Source organism: Harmonia axyridis, chromosome 5 (genome assembly GCF_914767665.1).
Source record: "Harmonia axyridis chromosome 5, icHarAxyr1.1, whole genome shotgun sequence".
NCBI classification, from domain to species: Eukaryota; Metazoa; Arthropoda; class Insecta; order Coleoptera; family Coccinellidae; genus Harmonia; species Harmonia axyridis.
The window spans coordinates 12,723,023-12,742,872 of record NC_059505.1 but is presented as its reverse complement, the minus strand read 5'-3'; the positions used below and the strand labels follow the sequence as shown (position 1 = coordinate 12,742,872).

Genomic DNA, 19,850 nt, shown 5'->3' with positions numbered 1-19,850 from the left:
GAATCATATCTAATACTTTTTATTTTCCAATTTGTTATCAGTTTTTGAGAATCTCAGCTTACGATAGTAGCGATTGCTAGACATACTATAAATACTGTAAATGAATTATTGAATTTTTCCAGCGATCATGTAGTTTTCAATGGTAAATCAGGTGCAACTTGCCAATAAGTGTAGAAGTAGAAGAAAACAATGTGAAATAAAATTTATTCTTTTTTAATATCTAAGTTTCCCATTTAAAACAATATCACAATAATAGAAAGTAACAACAACCTTCGTTAATAAAGGACTCACGGAACCAATTCCACTGATAAAAAAAAAGAGTTCAAAAAAACCGTCCACATATAAAATTGAATCACATCGATCTGAGTAAAATAAACAATAATTTGAAAATGTGAACCTTCAACTAATGAGTATCAACATCGAATACGAATGATAAAATGGACATTATGAAATTTAGAGGAAGGTGTGTTTCGTACTTAGTACGTAGCCATAAATTATCATACAAGTGCTGATCTTTAATTTCTTCATCCCAACTCGGCATTTATACTAGTTTGACTAGAAGTACTGTTACCAGTAAAACAAGACTTGACATTGGCGTGAAACTAAAACCGGAATCTTTCACGCTTTGAGCTTTTTCCTGTTCAATAAGTGCACAAGGAGTAATTTTCTTTAGGAATTTGAAGAAGGCATCCATCAAGTTGGCTGGAGTTGTTTCGTTACAGTGTCCCAAAGCTTCTCCTACGCATGTTCTGAATTTACCGAAATCGCTGAAAAATAAATAAAAGCTTTAGATCATTCCCATCATTTATCGAAGAAACAACTGAACGTAAAAAAGACTGTTCAATACCTGCAGTCCTGAGCGTCGAAAAGTAAAACAGGAAAGACGTTGGGGGTGACATCTTTGGGTATTTTGGAGCCCCAAGTGCTGTTCAGACATTGTTGCAGAGCCTCTTTTTGAGATTGTAAGCAGTCAACACCTCCCTCAGCAACAAACACTGAAATGAAGAATTATTTTGAGATTTTTGATATTTCTGGAATAATTTGATTGATTCCACTCATATTTTTTATTTACATAAGGAGCGTCGATAGAATAATCTGAAATGTCAACAGAAGCTTTTGCTTCTAAAAATTAAAAGTTCCAGATAATGGAACTTTGAACAATGAAAACAGGTTTTTTTCTTATATTTCCTGTATATACAACAAATATTATTCTGATCATTTGAAACAAAAAAAAAACAAAACCTCCAAAAATCTAAAGGCCTTCAGCCAAAAATCTTTGTAATTGTAGGTTAATCATGTATAGGAACTACTGAAATATGAAATAACAAATGATGTAAAATATTATAAAATGTATATATTGAAACTTAATAAAGACTAAAAAAGCAAAGCAAAGAAAATAAAATGTAGTTCTTATCGGGAAAACAAGCAGCTTTGAGCGAGGACAATATTTGGATGAATGACCGCTTTACTAAAGAGCCTTCCAAGATAAACAAAAACTTAAAATTTTCAGTTTTATTTCACTAGTACAAGGGCAATGAAATAAGTAGGTGCATGTAATATGGGAGTCATTTGCAGTCTCTATAGGTGCGTGGATTAAATTTGGACAGTTGATGCAAATCCCATATTCTAATAAGTTGATTGTATCAGGTCATTGCCTAAATCAATTTTCTCTTCCATGAGAACATAAGTAATTTCAATATTATCATCATAATAAGGTAATTGATTTGAAAGTATGATCTTGTTGAATCATACGGTAAAGAGAATATCATTTGAATTCATATTATGACTACGTCACAAGATATCTATTGGACTATTGCTATTTCCAATAACAATTGAAGCATATAGAACATTATTTCATAAACAGTATATTCAATGTATATCCTAACAAAAAAAGCATGCCTTCCAGGTCATGTTGATAATATAACTTTTTTTTTAATTATTCCTCAATCGAATTTGAAAAAAAAATCTGCTTTTAATGTTTGAAATATAACATTTTGTCAGTTTCATATGAGTTCATTGGTGAAATTGAAGTACTTTCAATGAACGAATTAAAATTAAGTCGCAAAACATCTTACCCAAATAGATAATTGGATAACTGGGTGTAAAAACAGAGAAAAAATTATTCAAACTTACTTGCGAGTCTGTCGCCGTTCTTGTGACAAATAAATTCTTTCAGCTTTTGTGTGAGCCCTATAGAAATATTTAGACTTTTCCTCTCATTCTCTTCTAAGCAAGGTTGGATGGCTTCAATAAAATCATCGGTGCAGTTCGAAACTTCTGGATACTTGCTGCAGTATTTTCCAAATACTTCGTCCATGGAACCAGTCTTTTTTGCTTCTTCAATTTCTGCTTTCACTTCAGTGATGTTGATAAAATTGGATATACATTCTTGGTAAATATCTTTAGATGCCTAGAAATATGCGAATGAGTTTTTCTGATTTATGAATACATACAATACAAATTTGTTAACACAAAAAAAGTTTGATACGATACTACTGAAGTTCTACCTAGTTACCAATCTCTAATCTATAAATGTTGAAATTTTGAGAAAAAAAAAATGGAGAAAGCACTGCCTGAAGGCAATGAGCTTTTGAGCGCTCGTCATTTATGCGCCAATTGTACCCTTAGGCCCAGTTTCACCAAACAGCACTTGATCCCAGATTGATTAAACTCCGCTTGTTACTAAAGCAGGCTTAACAGTGTTTTCTGTTTCACCATGCATCAACCCGTCCGAAGATGATCGCGATTAACCAAATCGCGATTAAATTGTCAAACCATTTGGCAACATTGTGAACAAACAGTTATATAGTGTTCTGTGTTGTATTAGAAGTGATGACCACCATTGGCGCTAGATGTCAGGTGTCATTTATTCATAACTCATAACATTTCAAATCATTTGTCATCTTGTAAACAAAAAACAAAGTTAATTTTTGCCGAAAATGTCGAGTGATGTGCTTCGAAATGTCGGAAACTTGCAGAAATTAAAAAGAAATTATCCCATTTCACAAAACCACACATTCTGGAAAAAAAAACTATATAAGTAATTTTATTAACTTATTTATTTTTATTAACAAGTTTAACTGCTTCTTAAATAATATTTCAATCAAACATATCATTCATATCAATAAATTATTCTTTGCAATAAATTTCATAAAACACAAAAACAAAGTTTACGTGTATTTTAAATGGGAAATATTGAGCCTATACATATACATAGTCATATTTTGATAAAATTGACCCAAAAATTAGAAATTTCCGGAAAAATAATTACATAGACAAGAGTTCCATTGTTCCATACTGATAAATAATTAATAATCTCAACTTGAAAGGTTATAATCCTCCAAAAATGGCCGATTAGTGCTAAATCGCGATTGGTCGATTAAATCGCGCTTTGGAGTGTGGTGAAGCGCTACATTACATTAATCGTGATCTAAGGCCTCACTTAAGAGCCAAGTCAAGATTAAAGCATTTGGTGAAACTGGGCCTTAGAGACGGCAGAACTGAATATAGGCATATGTGTTCTTTAAGGGTGCAATTGTCACATGAAAAAGAAGACGTATTCATCATTAGAGATTCAAATATTTTGGTTTGAAAAATATATGGTATACTGATTTTATGACGAAAAGGAGACAACTAAAATATCTGGAGATCCAATATGCATAGAATATCGATATGAATCATTATACAAGTGTATGTCTTGCAATATATTTCTTCAATTTTCAAAAATGAGATGAATATTTTGTTCGTCATTCATATAAAGGGTGTTTTTTTTTCGAGGTATATAACTTTGAGTTGGCATTACTGTTCAAGATGGTGACCGATTTAACAGCTGTCAAGTGATTTATTCTCAGTTTGGTTTGGCAATTCATCGTGAATAGACTCACGCCTGAAAAACGCTTGGAAATAGTGCAATTTTATTTTGAAAATAATGGTTCTGTGCGGAATACGTATCGCGCACTACGTCCATTTTATCATCAGAGCAGTTAATTCGATTAACCATGGAACGTTTTCGCATCACGTTTACTCTTATTGATAACTCGCATCTCCAGAGACGCCGTACGGTGCGTACAGAAGAAGCTATTGCTGCTGTAGAGGGTAACATTGAGGAAGACCCGAATGGGTCTATCCGCCATCGAGCACAGGAATTGGATCTGTATCCATCCACTTTATGGAAGATTTTGCAGAAGGATCTTGGTTTGCGTGCTGGTGGAATCATTGGTCCGTACTTCTTCAAAAACGATGATAGCCAGAACGTTACAGTCAATGGTGATCGGTATAGAACCATGATTACTAACTTTTTCATTCCTGAATAGAACAACCATGATGTCCAGGAGCTGTGGTTCCAACAAGACGGCGCAACATGTCACAGAGCTCGTGCCACAATCGATTTATTGAAAGACACGTTTGGTGACCGCCTAATTTCACATTTGGAGCTGTGAATTAGCCTCCAAGATCTTGTGATTTGACACCGCTAGACTACTTTCTGTGGGGCTATGTAAAGTCATTGGTCTATGCGGATAAGCCACAAACCCTCGAAGACAACATTCGCCGTGTTATTGCCGATATACGGCCACAAATGTTGGAAAAAGTCATCGAAAATTGGACGTCCAGATTGGACTACATCCGAGCCAGCCGTGGTGGTCATATGCCAGAAATCAAATTTAAAATATAATGCCAGAATATTATCTTGCGGATAAATAAAATTCATGTCAATCGAATAATCCATCGTTGTTTTATTGCAATTTAAAGTTCTATAGCTCTTAAAAAAACACCCTCTACATGTGCAGGTCATTATAATTTTAAGAACAAAAGATCAATTTGGTCGCACTTTCCAGAAGGCTAACATTTTTATTTGTTATTCAGTATACTCTTTCATAATCCGAGTTGAATTGGACTCATTCTATCTAAGATTTCATTTAAATTTCGAACACAGCAATGTAGGATAAGAACCAATCAAGAATTATCAGTATTATACCAAGACCCAGATATTGTGAAGAAGATAAAGTCAAGTCAACCTGACACACGGATGGTCAAATTGGCCTGGGAAGAGTTACCAACCGGACGGACCTTCGGGGCGTCCGAGAATCAAGTGGAGCGACAACATCAGAGAAACCTAAGGGCTATAGGGATAGATCAAGACATCAGCTGCGACGAAGGAAAACATAGCAGCGGCAGTATCTTTCCAACAAGCTTCTTCTTTATAAGTCCACCATTCGACCAGTCATGTCTTACGCATGCCCGGCTTGGGAATACGCCGCAAAGATCCATCTGCAGAGACTTCAAGTAGTGCAGACTACGATTCTGAGACGTTTCGTGAATGCACCAAGATTTGTCAGCAACATACGAATGCATGAAGACCTGAGATTGAAGAACTTCATTAAATTTAAAAATCACGCTAACCCTCTTATAAGAAAGGCTTGCGACTATGATGAAAAAGCCTCCAGAAAGCATAAAAGACCAAAGATGGCACTTCCCAAGAAAGTGTGTTTTGAAGCGAAACTTCTACTGGCTCAAAGATTGTGTAATAATTACACAAACCTTCTGAGTGTCATAGTGCCACATCTGCTATAGCAGATCAAAATAGCTCACCAGAGGTGAATTATATTAAGATTGAACAGTAAAAGGCAGATAGCCTAACTGCAAAAAAGAAAGAAGTTACAAGACCGAGCAGAGGATCGACATAAGAAAAGCGAATAGCATAGTCACCCCGGGTTGTAGAGCCATGAAGTGAGTAAGATAACAGTTCACAAGACCAGATATAACATACTGCAGGAACGGAGGACGAGAAAGCATTACGCCAAACCCAATGGTAGAGAATTTTGTAATTGTTCCTACATCTTTCAATTTGATATTTGTTATACAGACACATCAAGTGTCTTCCAATATAACTACGAATTGAGATAAAAAATGTCTTATCTACTGAACTCACCTGAACCTTTTCATATGTGCCATTTCCGCTCTTAGAATCACATTTGTTGCGGAATATGAGATCTATTTCATCAGCTTGTGGAATCTTACTCTGATCAATACCACTTAAATCTACATCAGGAATGTGCTCTCCTATTTGCTTCTTGATATCATCAACATCTAGCTCATTGGATATTTGGCCGTATGTACCTGAAACGAAAAATTGTTCTAGATTTTGGTTGACTGAAGTATTTACTTTTTTCATTGTTCTGGTCAGTACTTTGCGACAATTCATCTTAATATGATTAAACAGTAAAACAATTTATTTCCACTTATATGTATTAATTACACAACAATTGTTTCGTCAAATTACATTTTGACAAGTATGGTAACCATACTCGCCTGATGGGCTTATAATTATGATTTTAGGCGGGAATTGATAAATATTGTTGTAAATTGTGGATGAACTTTATTTTCCAGAGACGTCAACTAATTCGGTATGGGCATATAGAGAGAATGGGTGACGAACGCCTGCCTAAAATGTAACTTAAATGGACCACCAGAAAACAGAAAGAGAGGAAGACCTAAAAAAAACATGCTTCGGTGGAATAATGAAGGCCATGTCCGAACGAAATTTACAACCAGGGGACAGGCAATATAGAGAAGGCTGAAGATATGTAGAACCAAGAAAATATATACGTGCCATACAAGCAACTAAACAATCGCAATTTTACAAGAAAAAACCCCTGGCCCTGTTATTTCTCGAAGAGGTGATCACAATTGGCCACCGAGAAATAGTGACTTTAGAGTATCTTCTTTGATGCCACGTGAAAGATAAGGTCTATGCCAATGCTCCACAATCGATTCAAAACCTTAAAGATGGAATTCGTGAAGATATAGAGGACATATGTACAGCTGCTAATATACAAATTGGTCATGAAAAATTTCATGACAAGGATATGGTGGTGTACCCGTAGCCGTGAGGATCATGAGTCTGATATCGTTTTCCATCATTCGAAACCCCATTAGATTCAATAATTCAGATAGATATATCGATAGATAGAATAATGATGGAATTTTCAAGCGTTTTCGAGTTCATGGCAAAAAGAAACATTTGTTTTATTAAAATTGGAAATTTCGATAAAAAAGATTGATTCCATTCGAAATTTGAATGCAGAATGCCCATCTTATATGATTCGAGGTATATATAGGAGCAAAGTCATTTATATCAAAAGGGAAGACTGAATTTAAAAATGTATTCCAGCAAAAATGTACTTGCAAAATTGGTGAAAAACTTCATGAATGCCAGTTTTAACCAGGACGCAGAAGTTCTGACTTAATTTCTCATGATATTCCTTAATTTTCAATCAAATATTGTAGGTATTTTGATCAGAACGAAAACCGCAATTTCTGAGGATTTTAAGTTTTTTATCAATTGAGTCCAAATGTTCTATAAAAAATTTACACAAATGTGCCATTTTCTTCACAATTTCATATAGCTTTATGATGTATATGATTTTTGTCTTGAAATACAATTCTAAAAATGACAGAATATTAATAACTAAAAGCAAATTCAAAATATCCAATCACACAATTTCACAATGTTCACTCAATTCGCACAGTTAACAAATTGAATAACTGAATTAATTCAGTTATTTAATTTGTTTATCTTTCACTCAATTTGTACTGTGGTTTTTGAAATAGTATTTCAAACAAAATCGTATAAACCATAAAGATATATCATAATGTGAAGGAAATAGCACAATGCTGTCAATTTTTGATAATTATATTGAATCACCTTCTTCGAGTAGATTCATTTAACTTTTACAATTCGAAGGTTTTATCATTAAAATTAATAAGCCCAAATCACGATTTGATTATGATTTCTGAAGCAGAAACTACACTCACTCCTACATTTATTTTGGATACCTATCAATTTTTTTGCGGTTTACGTAAAATATACTTGAATATGCAATTACACGATTAAATTTTCTCGGCAAAAAAATTATTTCAAATCACCCAAAACTACCTACTTTGAAAAAATCCAATTATCTTCATTAAAAATTTAATTATATTCTTCCTTGAGCTAATTACTTCCAAAACTAACGATATGTAGGAATGTAGGATTTCCGATGGAAGAATATATGTTATGAATGATTGTTACATGTATTATTCTTCAATTAGTTAATATTGAATCCCAAATCGCTCGCTAGTCGCTTCTATTATTATTTTATTCAAGCAGCAGTAACACCCGTATTTTTTCAAAAAACAAGTATTAAATGCTTATATTTATACACTATATGTCATAAAAGACAAAAATACATTAAATACAATGTATTCCTGTAATTCACGCAAACGAATAATCTAATGATCAAAACTTTTCTCAAAACATTTTTGAAACTATACGTAGGTATAAAACCTGGATGATGTATTTTGATCTAGAATAACAAATTACTTCACGAAAAAACGAAGAAGATTTAAGAAGAATACCTATCGTAAAAAAATTACGTATTAATTAGGTATTCTGGGCTAGGAAGTATAGTACCTATAGTGTCCCACCCATTGGCAGAGAATTTTTGTTTGAGGTTTTGTTGGCTTCACAGTATAGCAGATAATTGGTCTGATAGGACTGTTATCCCTATAGAAATTCACAGCTTGGCTTGATTTTCGATCTACTTGGTAGTAGTTTTTCAATCTCAAGTCAAGTATTTAATTATCAAGTAGTTGAATCATATCAAGCTACTTGATTTTTGGCAATTTTATTGTGTAGTGTCACATCAATAAAAAAATGATGAAATGAGAAGGAACCTTGCAAAAAACACTTTTATTTATTGAATTTATTGTATAAAAGAACCCAAAATATCAACTTTTTTAAATAGAAACATAAATTAAATAACTCTAAATCATAACAAAATAAAAAAATAAATTTTCTTAATATTGAGAAAATCCAGGCTTTGTTTGATTTCATAATTTTCCATCCAGGATCTAAGACTCATGAGGCATCTTAGATTTGTCGCCTAATCTATTGCGGGTTTTTGTAACTGTTAGAGCAGTTCTAGAAAATTGTCTTTGAACAGAAGCTGAAGATGCTGGCGTTGATAAAAATTTTTGACCATTTTGGCCAAGTTTGGAATGATATTTCTGAAACCACCAAAATCTACCACTAGATTTCATAGAAATGTGAGAAAACTACTAATGAAGTTACACATGCGAATACTTCTTTCTCTCGGCGCTCGAGGAATCGCCTTATTTAGACTAAGCGCTCACGAGATTGCAGAAATATATGCCAAGCGACGCGTGCATATCAAGCTCAAATATTATCAAAAGTAGCTTGATATCAAGTCAAGCAATAAATATCTGAAATTAAGTCAAGCTCAAGTATGTAATTTTTCACGAGCTTGATTTTCAAGTCAAGTAGTTGGTTTAAAGTTAAAATGTCAAGCTACTTGGCTTGATGAATCCCTAGTTATTCCATTGTAATGAAAATCATTACAAAAAAAAATCCGTCTTGGTGACAAGAGAATGTTGTAGATATATCAGATGTGATTTATATTATGATGTCATTATTGTCCGTAATTTAATCTGAATGAGAGGTTCGACTGATCACAATTCACGTAAAATTCAGTTAAAAGTTAAAACATTCATGTGATTATATAACTCATGTTTTGATAAACCTATAGAATCCGTAAATTTCCAATAGTTACGGCGTATTGATAAGTGAATATACACCTTGACGACGTGTATAATAGTTTTGGTGTTTCGCCTCCTGCCATATTGGGATCATTTTCATACTAACATTCTTGGACGTTCGCCAAAAAAATGAAAATCAAGCACAGTGAAACGTTATTGAATTGTCAAAGGGGAGTGCTTTGGTAATAGTAATTGAAATTATTCGTTATATAATTGTAACGAATACCAACTCGAGCATAGACAACATATTATCCTTCTAATAAATCATCTGTTGATTTCATTCGAGATTACTGCAATTCTAGAGGATCTGGGTTGGATGGTATTCAGTTTGCTTTTTCTCCTGTATCTGAGATCAAAGTAAGAGATGTAATAATGTCACTAAAAAATAAAAGTAGTCGTGACTTACACGGATTCAACAGTAAAATACTCAAGAGTTTAGTTAGTGAGATCATTAACCCGCTAACAAAATTAATAAATTTCTGTATAAGAGATAACATATTCCTAAATATACTCAAATATAAATTGGCCAGAGTAGTCCCTGTGCACAAGAAGGGTCCAGATGACTCGGTAGATAATTACAGACCGGTTTCAATTATATCTGTTTTCTCGAAGGTTTTGGAAAAAGTAATGCAACAGCAGTTTTTGAGAATAGCCACATCTTTAATAAATCTCAATTTGGTTTTAGAAAAGATCTCTCTACAACAACTGCTATTGCTGAACTCATGAGAGTAGTAAATGAGGGTTACAGTGAGAGCGAATACTGTTTTGTGATCTGAGCAAGGCTTTCGATTGTCTTTCCAGGGAAAAGCTTCTTGACAAATTAATGTTTTATAATATTGATCGGAGTTCAATAAATCTTATTAATTCCTTCCTCATAAATAGGAAACAGTGTGTAGATTGCAGTGGTAGTATGTCTGATATGTGTGATGTTAAATGTGGTGTACCCCAGGGATCTGTCCTTGGGCCACTTCTTTTTATTATTTACATGAACGATCTTGTAAACAGTGATGAGGGCGCTGATTTCGTCATTTTTGCCGATGACACAACGGTATTGAAAAAAGCAAAATCTAAGGAACTTTTGGTTAATAACATGAACGAATCATTTTATGTAGTTTCGGATTGGTTTCATAGCAACCAGCTCAATCTAAACGTAACTAAAACAAAGTTTATGTATTTTTCAATGAGAGATATGGAGGGAATTGCTTCAACTGAACCGGTTAAGTTCTTGGGTGTCCATATAGATAGCAAATTATCTTGGAATGCTCACATGGATAGCGTTTGTCAGCATGTATCATCTTGTGTTTATGCATTGAGAACATTGTCTGCTGTAGTTTCGAATACAATGCTAAGGAATGTCTATCATGCTTTTATTGAATCAAAGATGTCGTATGGTATATTGTGTTGGGGTCATGATGCAAATGTAAAGCGTCTATTCAGTCTACAGAGAAAAGCTATCAGGGTAATAAGCAAGCTCGGTTGCAGAGATAATTGTAGGAATGCTTTTGAACATAATAAAATTCTTACTGTCCCTTGTTTATACATGTTACAATGTTTGTTATATGTGAAGTCTCATGTTGATGAATATAGGACAAACCAAGATGTGCATGATCATGGTACACGTCAAAGAAGGCATATTTATACCGATTTCCATCGAATCAACAAAATGAAGTGTGGAGTAACATATTACGGACCTAAACTTTACAATAGGCTGCCAACCGCTATGAAGATGATTACCATTAAAAAGTTTAAAGTTTCAGTTAAAAACTATTTACTGAGGAAATGTTTCTATTCCATAGATGAATACTTCTCTTGTGATTTTTCTGATTTTCAGGAGTGATACTTTTGTATATTTTTCTTTTTGATTTGTAGTTTGACGTATGTAAGCATTTTTGTAATGTATTAGCATGAATAAACTATTACTAATTACTAATTACTATACGAAGCTCTTAACTCGACGTAGTTCGCGAAACACCAATCGAGCTGCGCTCTCGTGATGTTTCGCCAATTACGTCTCGTGAATCGGTGTATAATCGAATATTGTCTATGCTCTTGTGATATTATAACTGATTATTTTACACATAGCAACTAAATATCATCCTGGTTCGATCTGCTGTTACGAAAGTATTGAGATTTTTTTTTATATGATGCTTAACGTTTCTATGGATCTGACGAAGCAGTGTATCTACATGAAATTATGCATAAAGCTTGAAATTGTTAATATACATCAATTCGGGTTTTTCTATATCCTGCTTGAATTTTGCATGGTTTTATTTCCATGGTTGATGAAGCCACAACAAAAAATATTGAACAAAGCTTGGAGTTAATTTTCACTATTTGTTTACCTATTATCCCATTAATTTCTATAATTGAATTTGTTAGGTATTTGATTATTTGGGATGATTGTTACTAAACACTTTTCATTGTGATTCTTATCACAATCCCAATTATATAAACGGATAGAGATTCATTACCTCTTTGAGTACTGTTGTTATAAATAACATTTCCTCATTTGTTTCGAATATCGAGATAGTTAGCCTCCACGTGTCACCTTATGTTGTTAAATTACTGAATGTCATGAGTATCAAATGTTCAAAATTGTGGTTTCTTCTTTTTCTCTAATATGTATTACTTTTCGTTTTTTGTATGAGCGTTGAATATATTTGGTTCTGTCTCTTTAGGTCTTTTCTATCATTAATCGATTTCTGTTTTTGTTTGATATAAATCAAATCCAGGAATTTTATGGTTTTTATATTTTTTCTTTTTCTAATATCTTCGTTTCTTCGGAATTGAATGTATGTTCATTATCCACTTTGTTTTTGTAGAGGACTGTCTGGGTTTTTTGTATATTTGTGGCCTTTTATTTTGTCACATAATTTTTGTTGTATTTGTCCTATATACTACACTAGATTTATTGCCTGTAATTGATCAGCCAATATATTACCATTCCGCACGAATTCCATTGTGTAAGAATTGTTGAACTTATAGCAGACACTCATCCCCAGTGCCTTCCAGTGGCGTAGCCAGACATAAGCCTTGGGGGGGATAAAGAAAAAAAAATTCAAATTTTTCTTCTTTTAAAGAAGTTTTCCAAAGAAATTTTCTTACTCATAATAAGATTTTGATATATAACGTTGATACATATAATGGATATTCTTCCTGGGGGGGATATATCCCCCTTATCCCCCCCCCTTGGGTACGCCACTGGTGCCTTCTGAAGTTTCGTCTTATTCCTCCTGTAGTTACACACCGTATTCAAGAGCAATAATACCTGATGAGCAGCGTAAATCATTCATCCAATATCCTCAATGAAACTCCGAAAGGAATGGTCTATGAGTATTATACAAAATTTGGAAAATTTCAAGATTATCAAATAACATCACTAATTTCAACAATTGCCCAATATTTCGAGGGGAAAGCCATTCCCATATCTTTATCTTCGAGTTACGGTATTGAAAAAGAAATATTAAAACGATTTCCTACTGAAAAATTGGTGAGATTCATTACAAAATTGAATAAACAATTAAAATTTTCTAATTCCAGGAATTTTATAGAACGAGTAAACAGGGAAACTCTACAACAAGTGCTCAAATATGAAAAATCAATGAATTGTACAATATCTCCAAACATATCAATGAACCAAAAACACAGAAAGAACCTTCAAAATGCTCGAAAAGACTCATTGAGAAAACATTTGGTAAGAAAATTCAAGTTGTGCGGTGTTCAAAAGCTTACTGAATTGGTTTGGCTCAATCAATGATACAATATTTTCAGGTTGACATGAATTTCCAAATTATTTTGGTAAATTAAACGCTCTTTTCATAGATTGGGAGAGGTGCTATCAAAATATCATCACATTCCTCATGAAAGAGAAAAGCGTGAAAGAAAAACTGTGAGAGAACTTCTGGACACTGTTAGTGAAGGAAATGTCACAAATGCTGCGTTGACACGATTCTTGATCTAGTAATGCCTCCAATTCTGCATCTTCGAAAACCTTCTCTCTTCCTCCGCCATGCTGGTCTTCAACATCAAAATAACCCTTCTTGAAGTGTTGAAACCACTCTCGGCACGTTCTTTCACTGATAACGGCCTCAGAAAATGCATTTGAGAGCTTTCGATTAGCCTCAGCCGCAGATTTCTTCATATTAAACCAGAAAATTTGGCTCGTAAGCTGACATGTTTAAACAAGAATAACTTTATGATGCAGACACAAATCAACTAATATTTCGATGGCGTTATGTTTACATATACCTAAGCTTATTGTATGACATCTACGATCTATTTTCTTCGACTACCACTTACCGCTACAGCCATATATTGCACATCGGAAGAAAAGTTGTACATCTAATATAATCACAAATTTATTCAACTGGTAAAAGTTTGCTGTTTTAAATGTTCCTTGTTGTGGATATATAAGTTTTATTAGTATTTATTTTTGATACAATAATTGATGTGTACTTGACGAAATTTCTTTTCGGTCTACGCCCTTGTCAGAAAATTTAAAGTTCTTATAATTTCCTGTTCGATAGTTATCGTGTTTACAGTAGAACGGACGAACATAATTGAATTTGATCACGGATTCGTCTTCAGTGAGTCGAATCTCAGCATCTCAGGTCATTCCTTGCTCAAAATTCGAAAAAAAAACATCGTTAAAAATTGTTCTAAAAAGTTCGATTCGATACGTACATTATTTCGTACTGTTCAAATATAATAATTATAAATAAATTAACATGCGTTCAAATCGATTCTATGGATGTTGTCTTGGCATAATTACTCAAGAAAAAAGTGAATGTAAGTTAGTAATGAACTTCACATTATTATCAGCTTGAGAGCGTCAGCGAATATTCTTTGCAGCTGAATAGAATACAAAATATTTCCTTGCTTTCTCTCTCTCTCAGTGTGGACCAGTTTGAGCAGTTATCAAAATATTTAATCATCAAGTGAATAATCATTTTGTCATTTCCTCTAGATGGTTTTGGAATTTATTCCACTATTCAACAATGCATCCATTTTCTATATCGATCATTTTGAATATCGGACGAAAAACCTATTATTTCGATTGTATTTCTATGGGAAAGCACTTTTTTTCTAATTTCAAAAATATATATCACGTTGCTGGTATTTTCACAGAAAAAATATTTCTAATTATTCAGCCATATCTAGTAGAAACAAATAGTGTGGGATATCTCAGTTCTACACAGATTTTATGGTTATACAGTGGACTCTCGTTAAGTCGAATTATAACGAGACCAAGATTCCTCTTCGAGTTACGTAAAAATCGACTTATGCGTATTTTGAGTTAGACAGGTCATTCTCGATTGAATTTGACTTACAGAGGTAATGATATGAGAAATGTAAACAATGAAAATTCGAGTTATAGAGGTAAAGAATACTGTTATATCGATTCCCTATAGTAAGAGTAGATCGTACATATTTGGATGCATTCACTGAAAAATGAATTGACATTAGAAAAATTCAGAATGAATCAACGTCTTCACGTCAGTAACGAAGCCAGCTTTCAAAAACAGGGCTGGCCAAGAGGAGGCCGGATTTTTCTTGGGAGGGCCACAGTAAAGCAAAATTATAGTTCTGCTAATCTTTCAGCCTTAGTATTTCAGGGGGGGCCGGGCCCTCCCTGGAACCTACCTGCTTCACTTGCTTCACGTGTTGAAAAATGTCAATTGACAAATTCTGAATATTTCAAGAGTTTTTCCTAAGAATGATTCTGATTTAGACTATTGCTTGTATATTTTTAGGTAACATTTGTTGAACTAATATAATCCTGACAAATTAGTGCAAGAATGTACGCAGGAGAATTTCCTTTCTAGGACTTTGGAGAGTTTTTTCAAGGGAATTGAAAATAATTCGTGTTATCAGAAACGTAACGGATTTATCTGTCAAATATATACATATAGAAAACAGTTTTGCCAACCAACATTTAACACTGCAAAAATCACTAAACGATATTCATGGAAATATCAGTAAATTAGTAAAAATAATATACAGGTTAGCCATTTGAAAACGAAACAGACGAGATTACAGACGAAATAAAGTTTTTTGATAGAAATGCTCGGACAGGTCGATTTCTGTTTCGAGGGGGACAACTTAAGATGTAGGTTACGGACGCATAGCGCTTCAACCCTTGCTACTACAACCCTCACCCCCAAATTTTGAATAGGGAAGATGGGGTGAGTGATACCTCATTTGAAAGGTATTTTTATACTGATTTCAGCACAGTAATTGTTTTTTCATTTTATGCATTAGTTCTCGAAATATTCTTAACTAAGTATTTGAAATTAAGTAGTGTTTTCATGGCACTTGTAGTGTTTTGTGAAAAATCGACATTTTGAGCTTCAAAACAACCATGACTGTGGCTTCATTCCTAACTAACTAACGCATGAATATTTCGAGAACTAAAGCATAAAATGAAAAAACAATTACTGTGCTGAAATCAGTGTAAAAATACCTTTAAATTGAGGTATCACTCACCCCATCTTCCCTATTCAAAAATTGGGGGTGGGGGTTGTAGCAGCAAGGGTTGAAGCGCTATGCGTCCGTAACCTACATCTTAAGTAACAGAAATCGACCTGTCCGAGCATTTCTATCGAAAAACTTTATTTCGTCTGTAATCTCGTCTGTTTCGTTTTCAAATGGCCACCCTGTATAATACTCGTATAGAAGAAGGCTTATTTTAACACTCTTTCATTAAAAAACCTCACGAGATTTGTTTTTGAATTTGGAACTCTTTGAAGAATATCAATGCCTTCTGTACTTGTAATATAATATTTATTTATAATTTCAGACCATTCCTGAAATTCAAAAATTACAGGCATCGTGTCGATCTGTTCAAGAAAACCAATACTCAAAAACTGGATATGATCAAGTGCTAATGTTTTCACACAGTAATTCCGAAAATTATCGTAGATGTTTTTGAAAATATTGATGTTTCGTAAGGTACCTACTGCGAGAAACACAATATTTGCTTCCAGTTTTTTACTGAATATATTAGGATCTACAGAAATTAAATATCTTATTTATTATGTTGTCCTTCTCATTTAATTAATTGTATGATTTGGGTAGTAGTTTCAAAAATGACTTTTTAATTGATTTATCATTTTCTTGGCTGGTTCTTTTCCGGATATACATCCGGATATTCCGGTCTTTTGCCCTTGTGAGTTACTGATGACGATATAACTTTCAATAATATCCAAGTTTCCATAATAAACATTCGGATCTGAATTATTTTTTGAAATAAAAATAATTATAATGATTTTATTATTTGTAACAACGGTAATGAGTAAAAAAGAAGTAAATATATCAGATATCTCGTTAAAAATCTGTTACAGGCTTAACTATATCTGACCATTTTTTTTATGAATGTTAGTAGCGTAAAAGTAAAATAATGAATAGATATTCAAAAGAATAGGACCAGCAAAGTAGGAGGATGAGGGAAAATTAATATTTTTAATAGCTGAATACAATTATAAAATTTGAGAGCATAATGATTAATTGAACAAAAACTCTTATTTCAAGCAAATTATCAACTGAATGAATGAATGAATCTTTTTTTATAAAAACTCTTATTAATTCAGAATATCTATCTTTAAACTACACAATTCCTTATTACTTAGTTCATTTATATTAAATTGAATATTGGTTTATAGAGAGGTTCCTAAACCCTCTTACACATAACCTGCACATAACTCCTACAGATATATAAGAGAATTAAACATGAGAATTCTAACTATTTTGTGTATCTCAAAGAATTAGTAACCAAAATGAATTTAATTTGAATTAAAATAGCGACAACATTGCAAATTATATGTAAATATAATGATATGAATAAATTAACATTTATATAAAACCTTCAAATACCGGAAATATCAAAATATTCACAAACAGAATTCATTTCATAGCGAAATTATATTGCTAATGAAACATTACAACAAGAACATTACACTCACTATTATTAAATCCACGCAAAAGTTAAGACCAAAACAAAGAGAGATTCCAACAAAAAAACACGACGATTTACCAATAGATATGACAGTTAACTTATCACAAGGCAACATGTTAGAAAATATGATTGGGTTGATTACCAATATCTCAACACACAAAAATACAATTTTTCTTTATTTACATACAGAGATCTTGTTACGGAATCATAAATGAGGAAATGGTTTGATTCATATATTCATTTATCATTTAACTTTTAGTCGATACTAAGACTGAAACGGATTAAGAAATAATGAGCACACAATTGATATTTGCATCATTCGTTGAAATCATATCAAAGGGCAAATTAATTGAAAAAAAAAGTTCTCTATTTGATAAGATATAAAACAATTAAGCAGATTTCAATTCGAATTTATATCTATTGAAATTTGACATTCGAAGCTGAAATATTTCAAGGTTCACGATTTTTGAACGCAATAACTTTCCAAAGAAATGAAGTCTCAGTTTAGGATGACTGGTTGAAAAAAAAAAGATACTAATGTAAAATGCATTGGTATTCTAGGCAAAAAATTATTATGAAGTAGTTCTATAAAAAAGATAATCAATTTTAATTCTGGACTTTGGCAAGTTGTACGTAATTCTATAGAAATAGTTTCAACCAATTAGTTAATAGAAATTTTAAATGTTTTTATGGTTAAAATAAAAACGAAAGAGCTGTGCCGGAGATTTTTATTGTATATTGATGAAATTTGACACTTAGGTTCGAAATTTTTCGAATATTCTTGTTTTAGTGACCTTCCAATTTTCTACCTGATATTTTTGATACCAGCGAACCTTGACGAACATATTATAACGTAAACCTGTTTCACAAGACTAGAAATACGCGTTTATTCAAACGAACCAATTTTTACGATAATCTAGGTTTAGCAGTAGATAAAAAACAATTTTCACTTATACTTTCAATTACTCACCAATAATTAAGATAGTGAAAGTGAACAATAATTGCCAACCCATGTTGATTGAAAGATACTTCTGGAGACGGTTAAATTTCACAAAATTCCACTGAAGCAATCACAACAAACCACCTTATTTTGTTGTACGTTTTCTCGTGTATTTGATCAACGGCTACTTGGACAGACAGCCATGGACTGTGACCAGAGGTAGAAATCAAGAGGGGGGTTTCATCACAAAGGGGGGAACGTCACATTAGGTTGAAAACAAAGATCATCATGAATGCGGTTAAGAATACTAGAAACATTTGTTGTTATCGAAATTTCGTACATGCACGAGTTCGATTATTGGGTGATCTTTGATTCACGAGATAAGGATGGTAGATATGATGCATTATTGAGTGGGCCAATGCGATAACTAACGTTCTATGATCAAGGACTGTTCGTTGTGTCATAATTTCAATTATGTGTTGGATGAACCAATTGCATATTGATTTGTGTAACCTTGGACGAAAAGACAAACCTGTATTGGATAGGGTGATTAAACTTCGTTAATGGATAAGGTTGACAGCATATGCAACAAATGTCGAATGTCATTTTGCCTAAGTGTCTGTTATTTTCGTATTTGGTCTCGACGCACGGATAAAGCATTCGAGATCAAAATCAAATTTTCCCATACCGTCGAGTATGAATCAAGGGCGTAGAAAAAAGGGAAGGGGTATACTGCGGGTAATTACCCTCACCCCAATATTTCCAAAATATAAAATTTCAGAATTCTCGCAAAGACGAAGAACGAAAATTTTTCCATAAAATGAACGCATAATCATTTCACGTTCCTTTAAAATCGACACGGCAGTAAAAAATCGGACCATTTTACGGTTTATGAGTTTATTATCGCTTGCAAGATGAGTACTTTTATTGCACTACGAGCACGTCTATGTCCGTGGTAACTATATTGTTTTTTATTTCCCTTTATCTATCCACTTTCTCGGCGTTGACCCTTATTTGCCATCTGTAATTTTAGTATTCGCTATCAATATTTCAATACTGTAGTTTTGAATTGACTACATGTAACATGGTGTACCTAAATTGGAGGTACAAATAAAAATGACAGATTTCATTATCAGAAAAAACGTCCTATAACATGAGTCAGCAAACGCTTTGTTTTAGAGATACAAGTTCAAGTTTTTTTGTCATAGCACCTTCCTTTCACAAGATATTCAACTTAAATTGTCATTGATATTCCAATCTAAATTTTTCATCGTGTGATACCTATGCCAATTTTGAATGCAAATCTACATCAGGTTGATATTTTTTCTGGAAGGGTGCCCGTTGCTTTCCTCCAGAACT

The 19,850-nt window shown here is 33.1% G+C and overlaps 1 protein-coding gene across 1 annotated transcript; it reads right to left on the bottom strand.

The window, feature by feature from the left end:
- Nucleotides 1–197: 197 nt before the first annotated feature.
- On the bottom strand, nucleotides 198–18,838 carry LOC123679830 (27 kDa glycoprotein-like). Its single transcript, XM_045617343.1, has 5 exons — nucleotides 18,522–18,838; nucleotides 5,930–6,117; nucleotides 2,134–2,410; nucleotides 848–995; nucleotides 198–767 (listed from the first exon to the last, which is right to left on the bottom strand). The coding sequence occupies exons 1-5, from the start codon at nucleotides 18,562–18,564 to the stop codon at nucleotides 542–544; spliced, it is 882 nt and encodes a 293-aa protein (XP_045473299.1). The 5' UTR covers nucleotides 18,565–18,838; the 3' UTR covers nucleotides 198–541.
- Nucleotides 18,839–19,850: the final 1,012 nt, after the last annotated feature.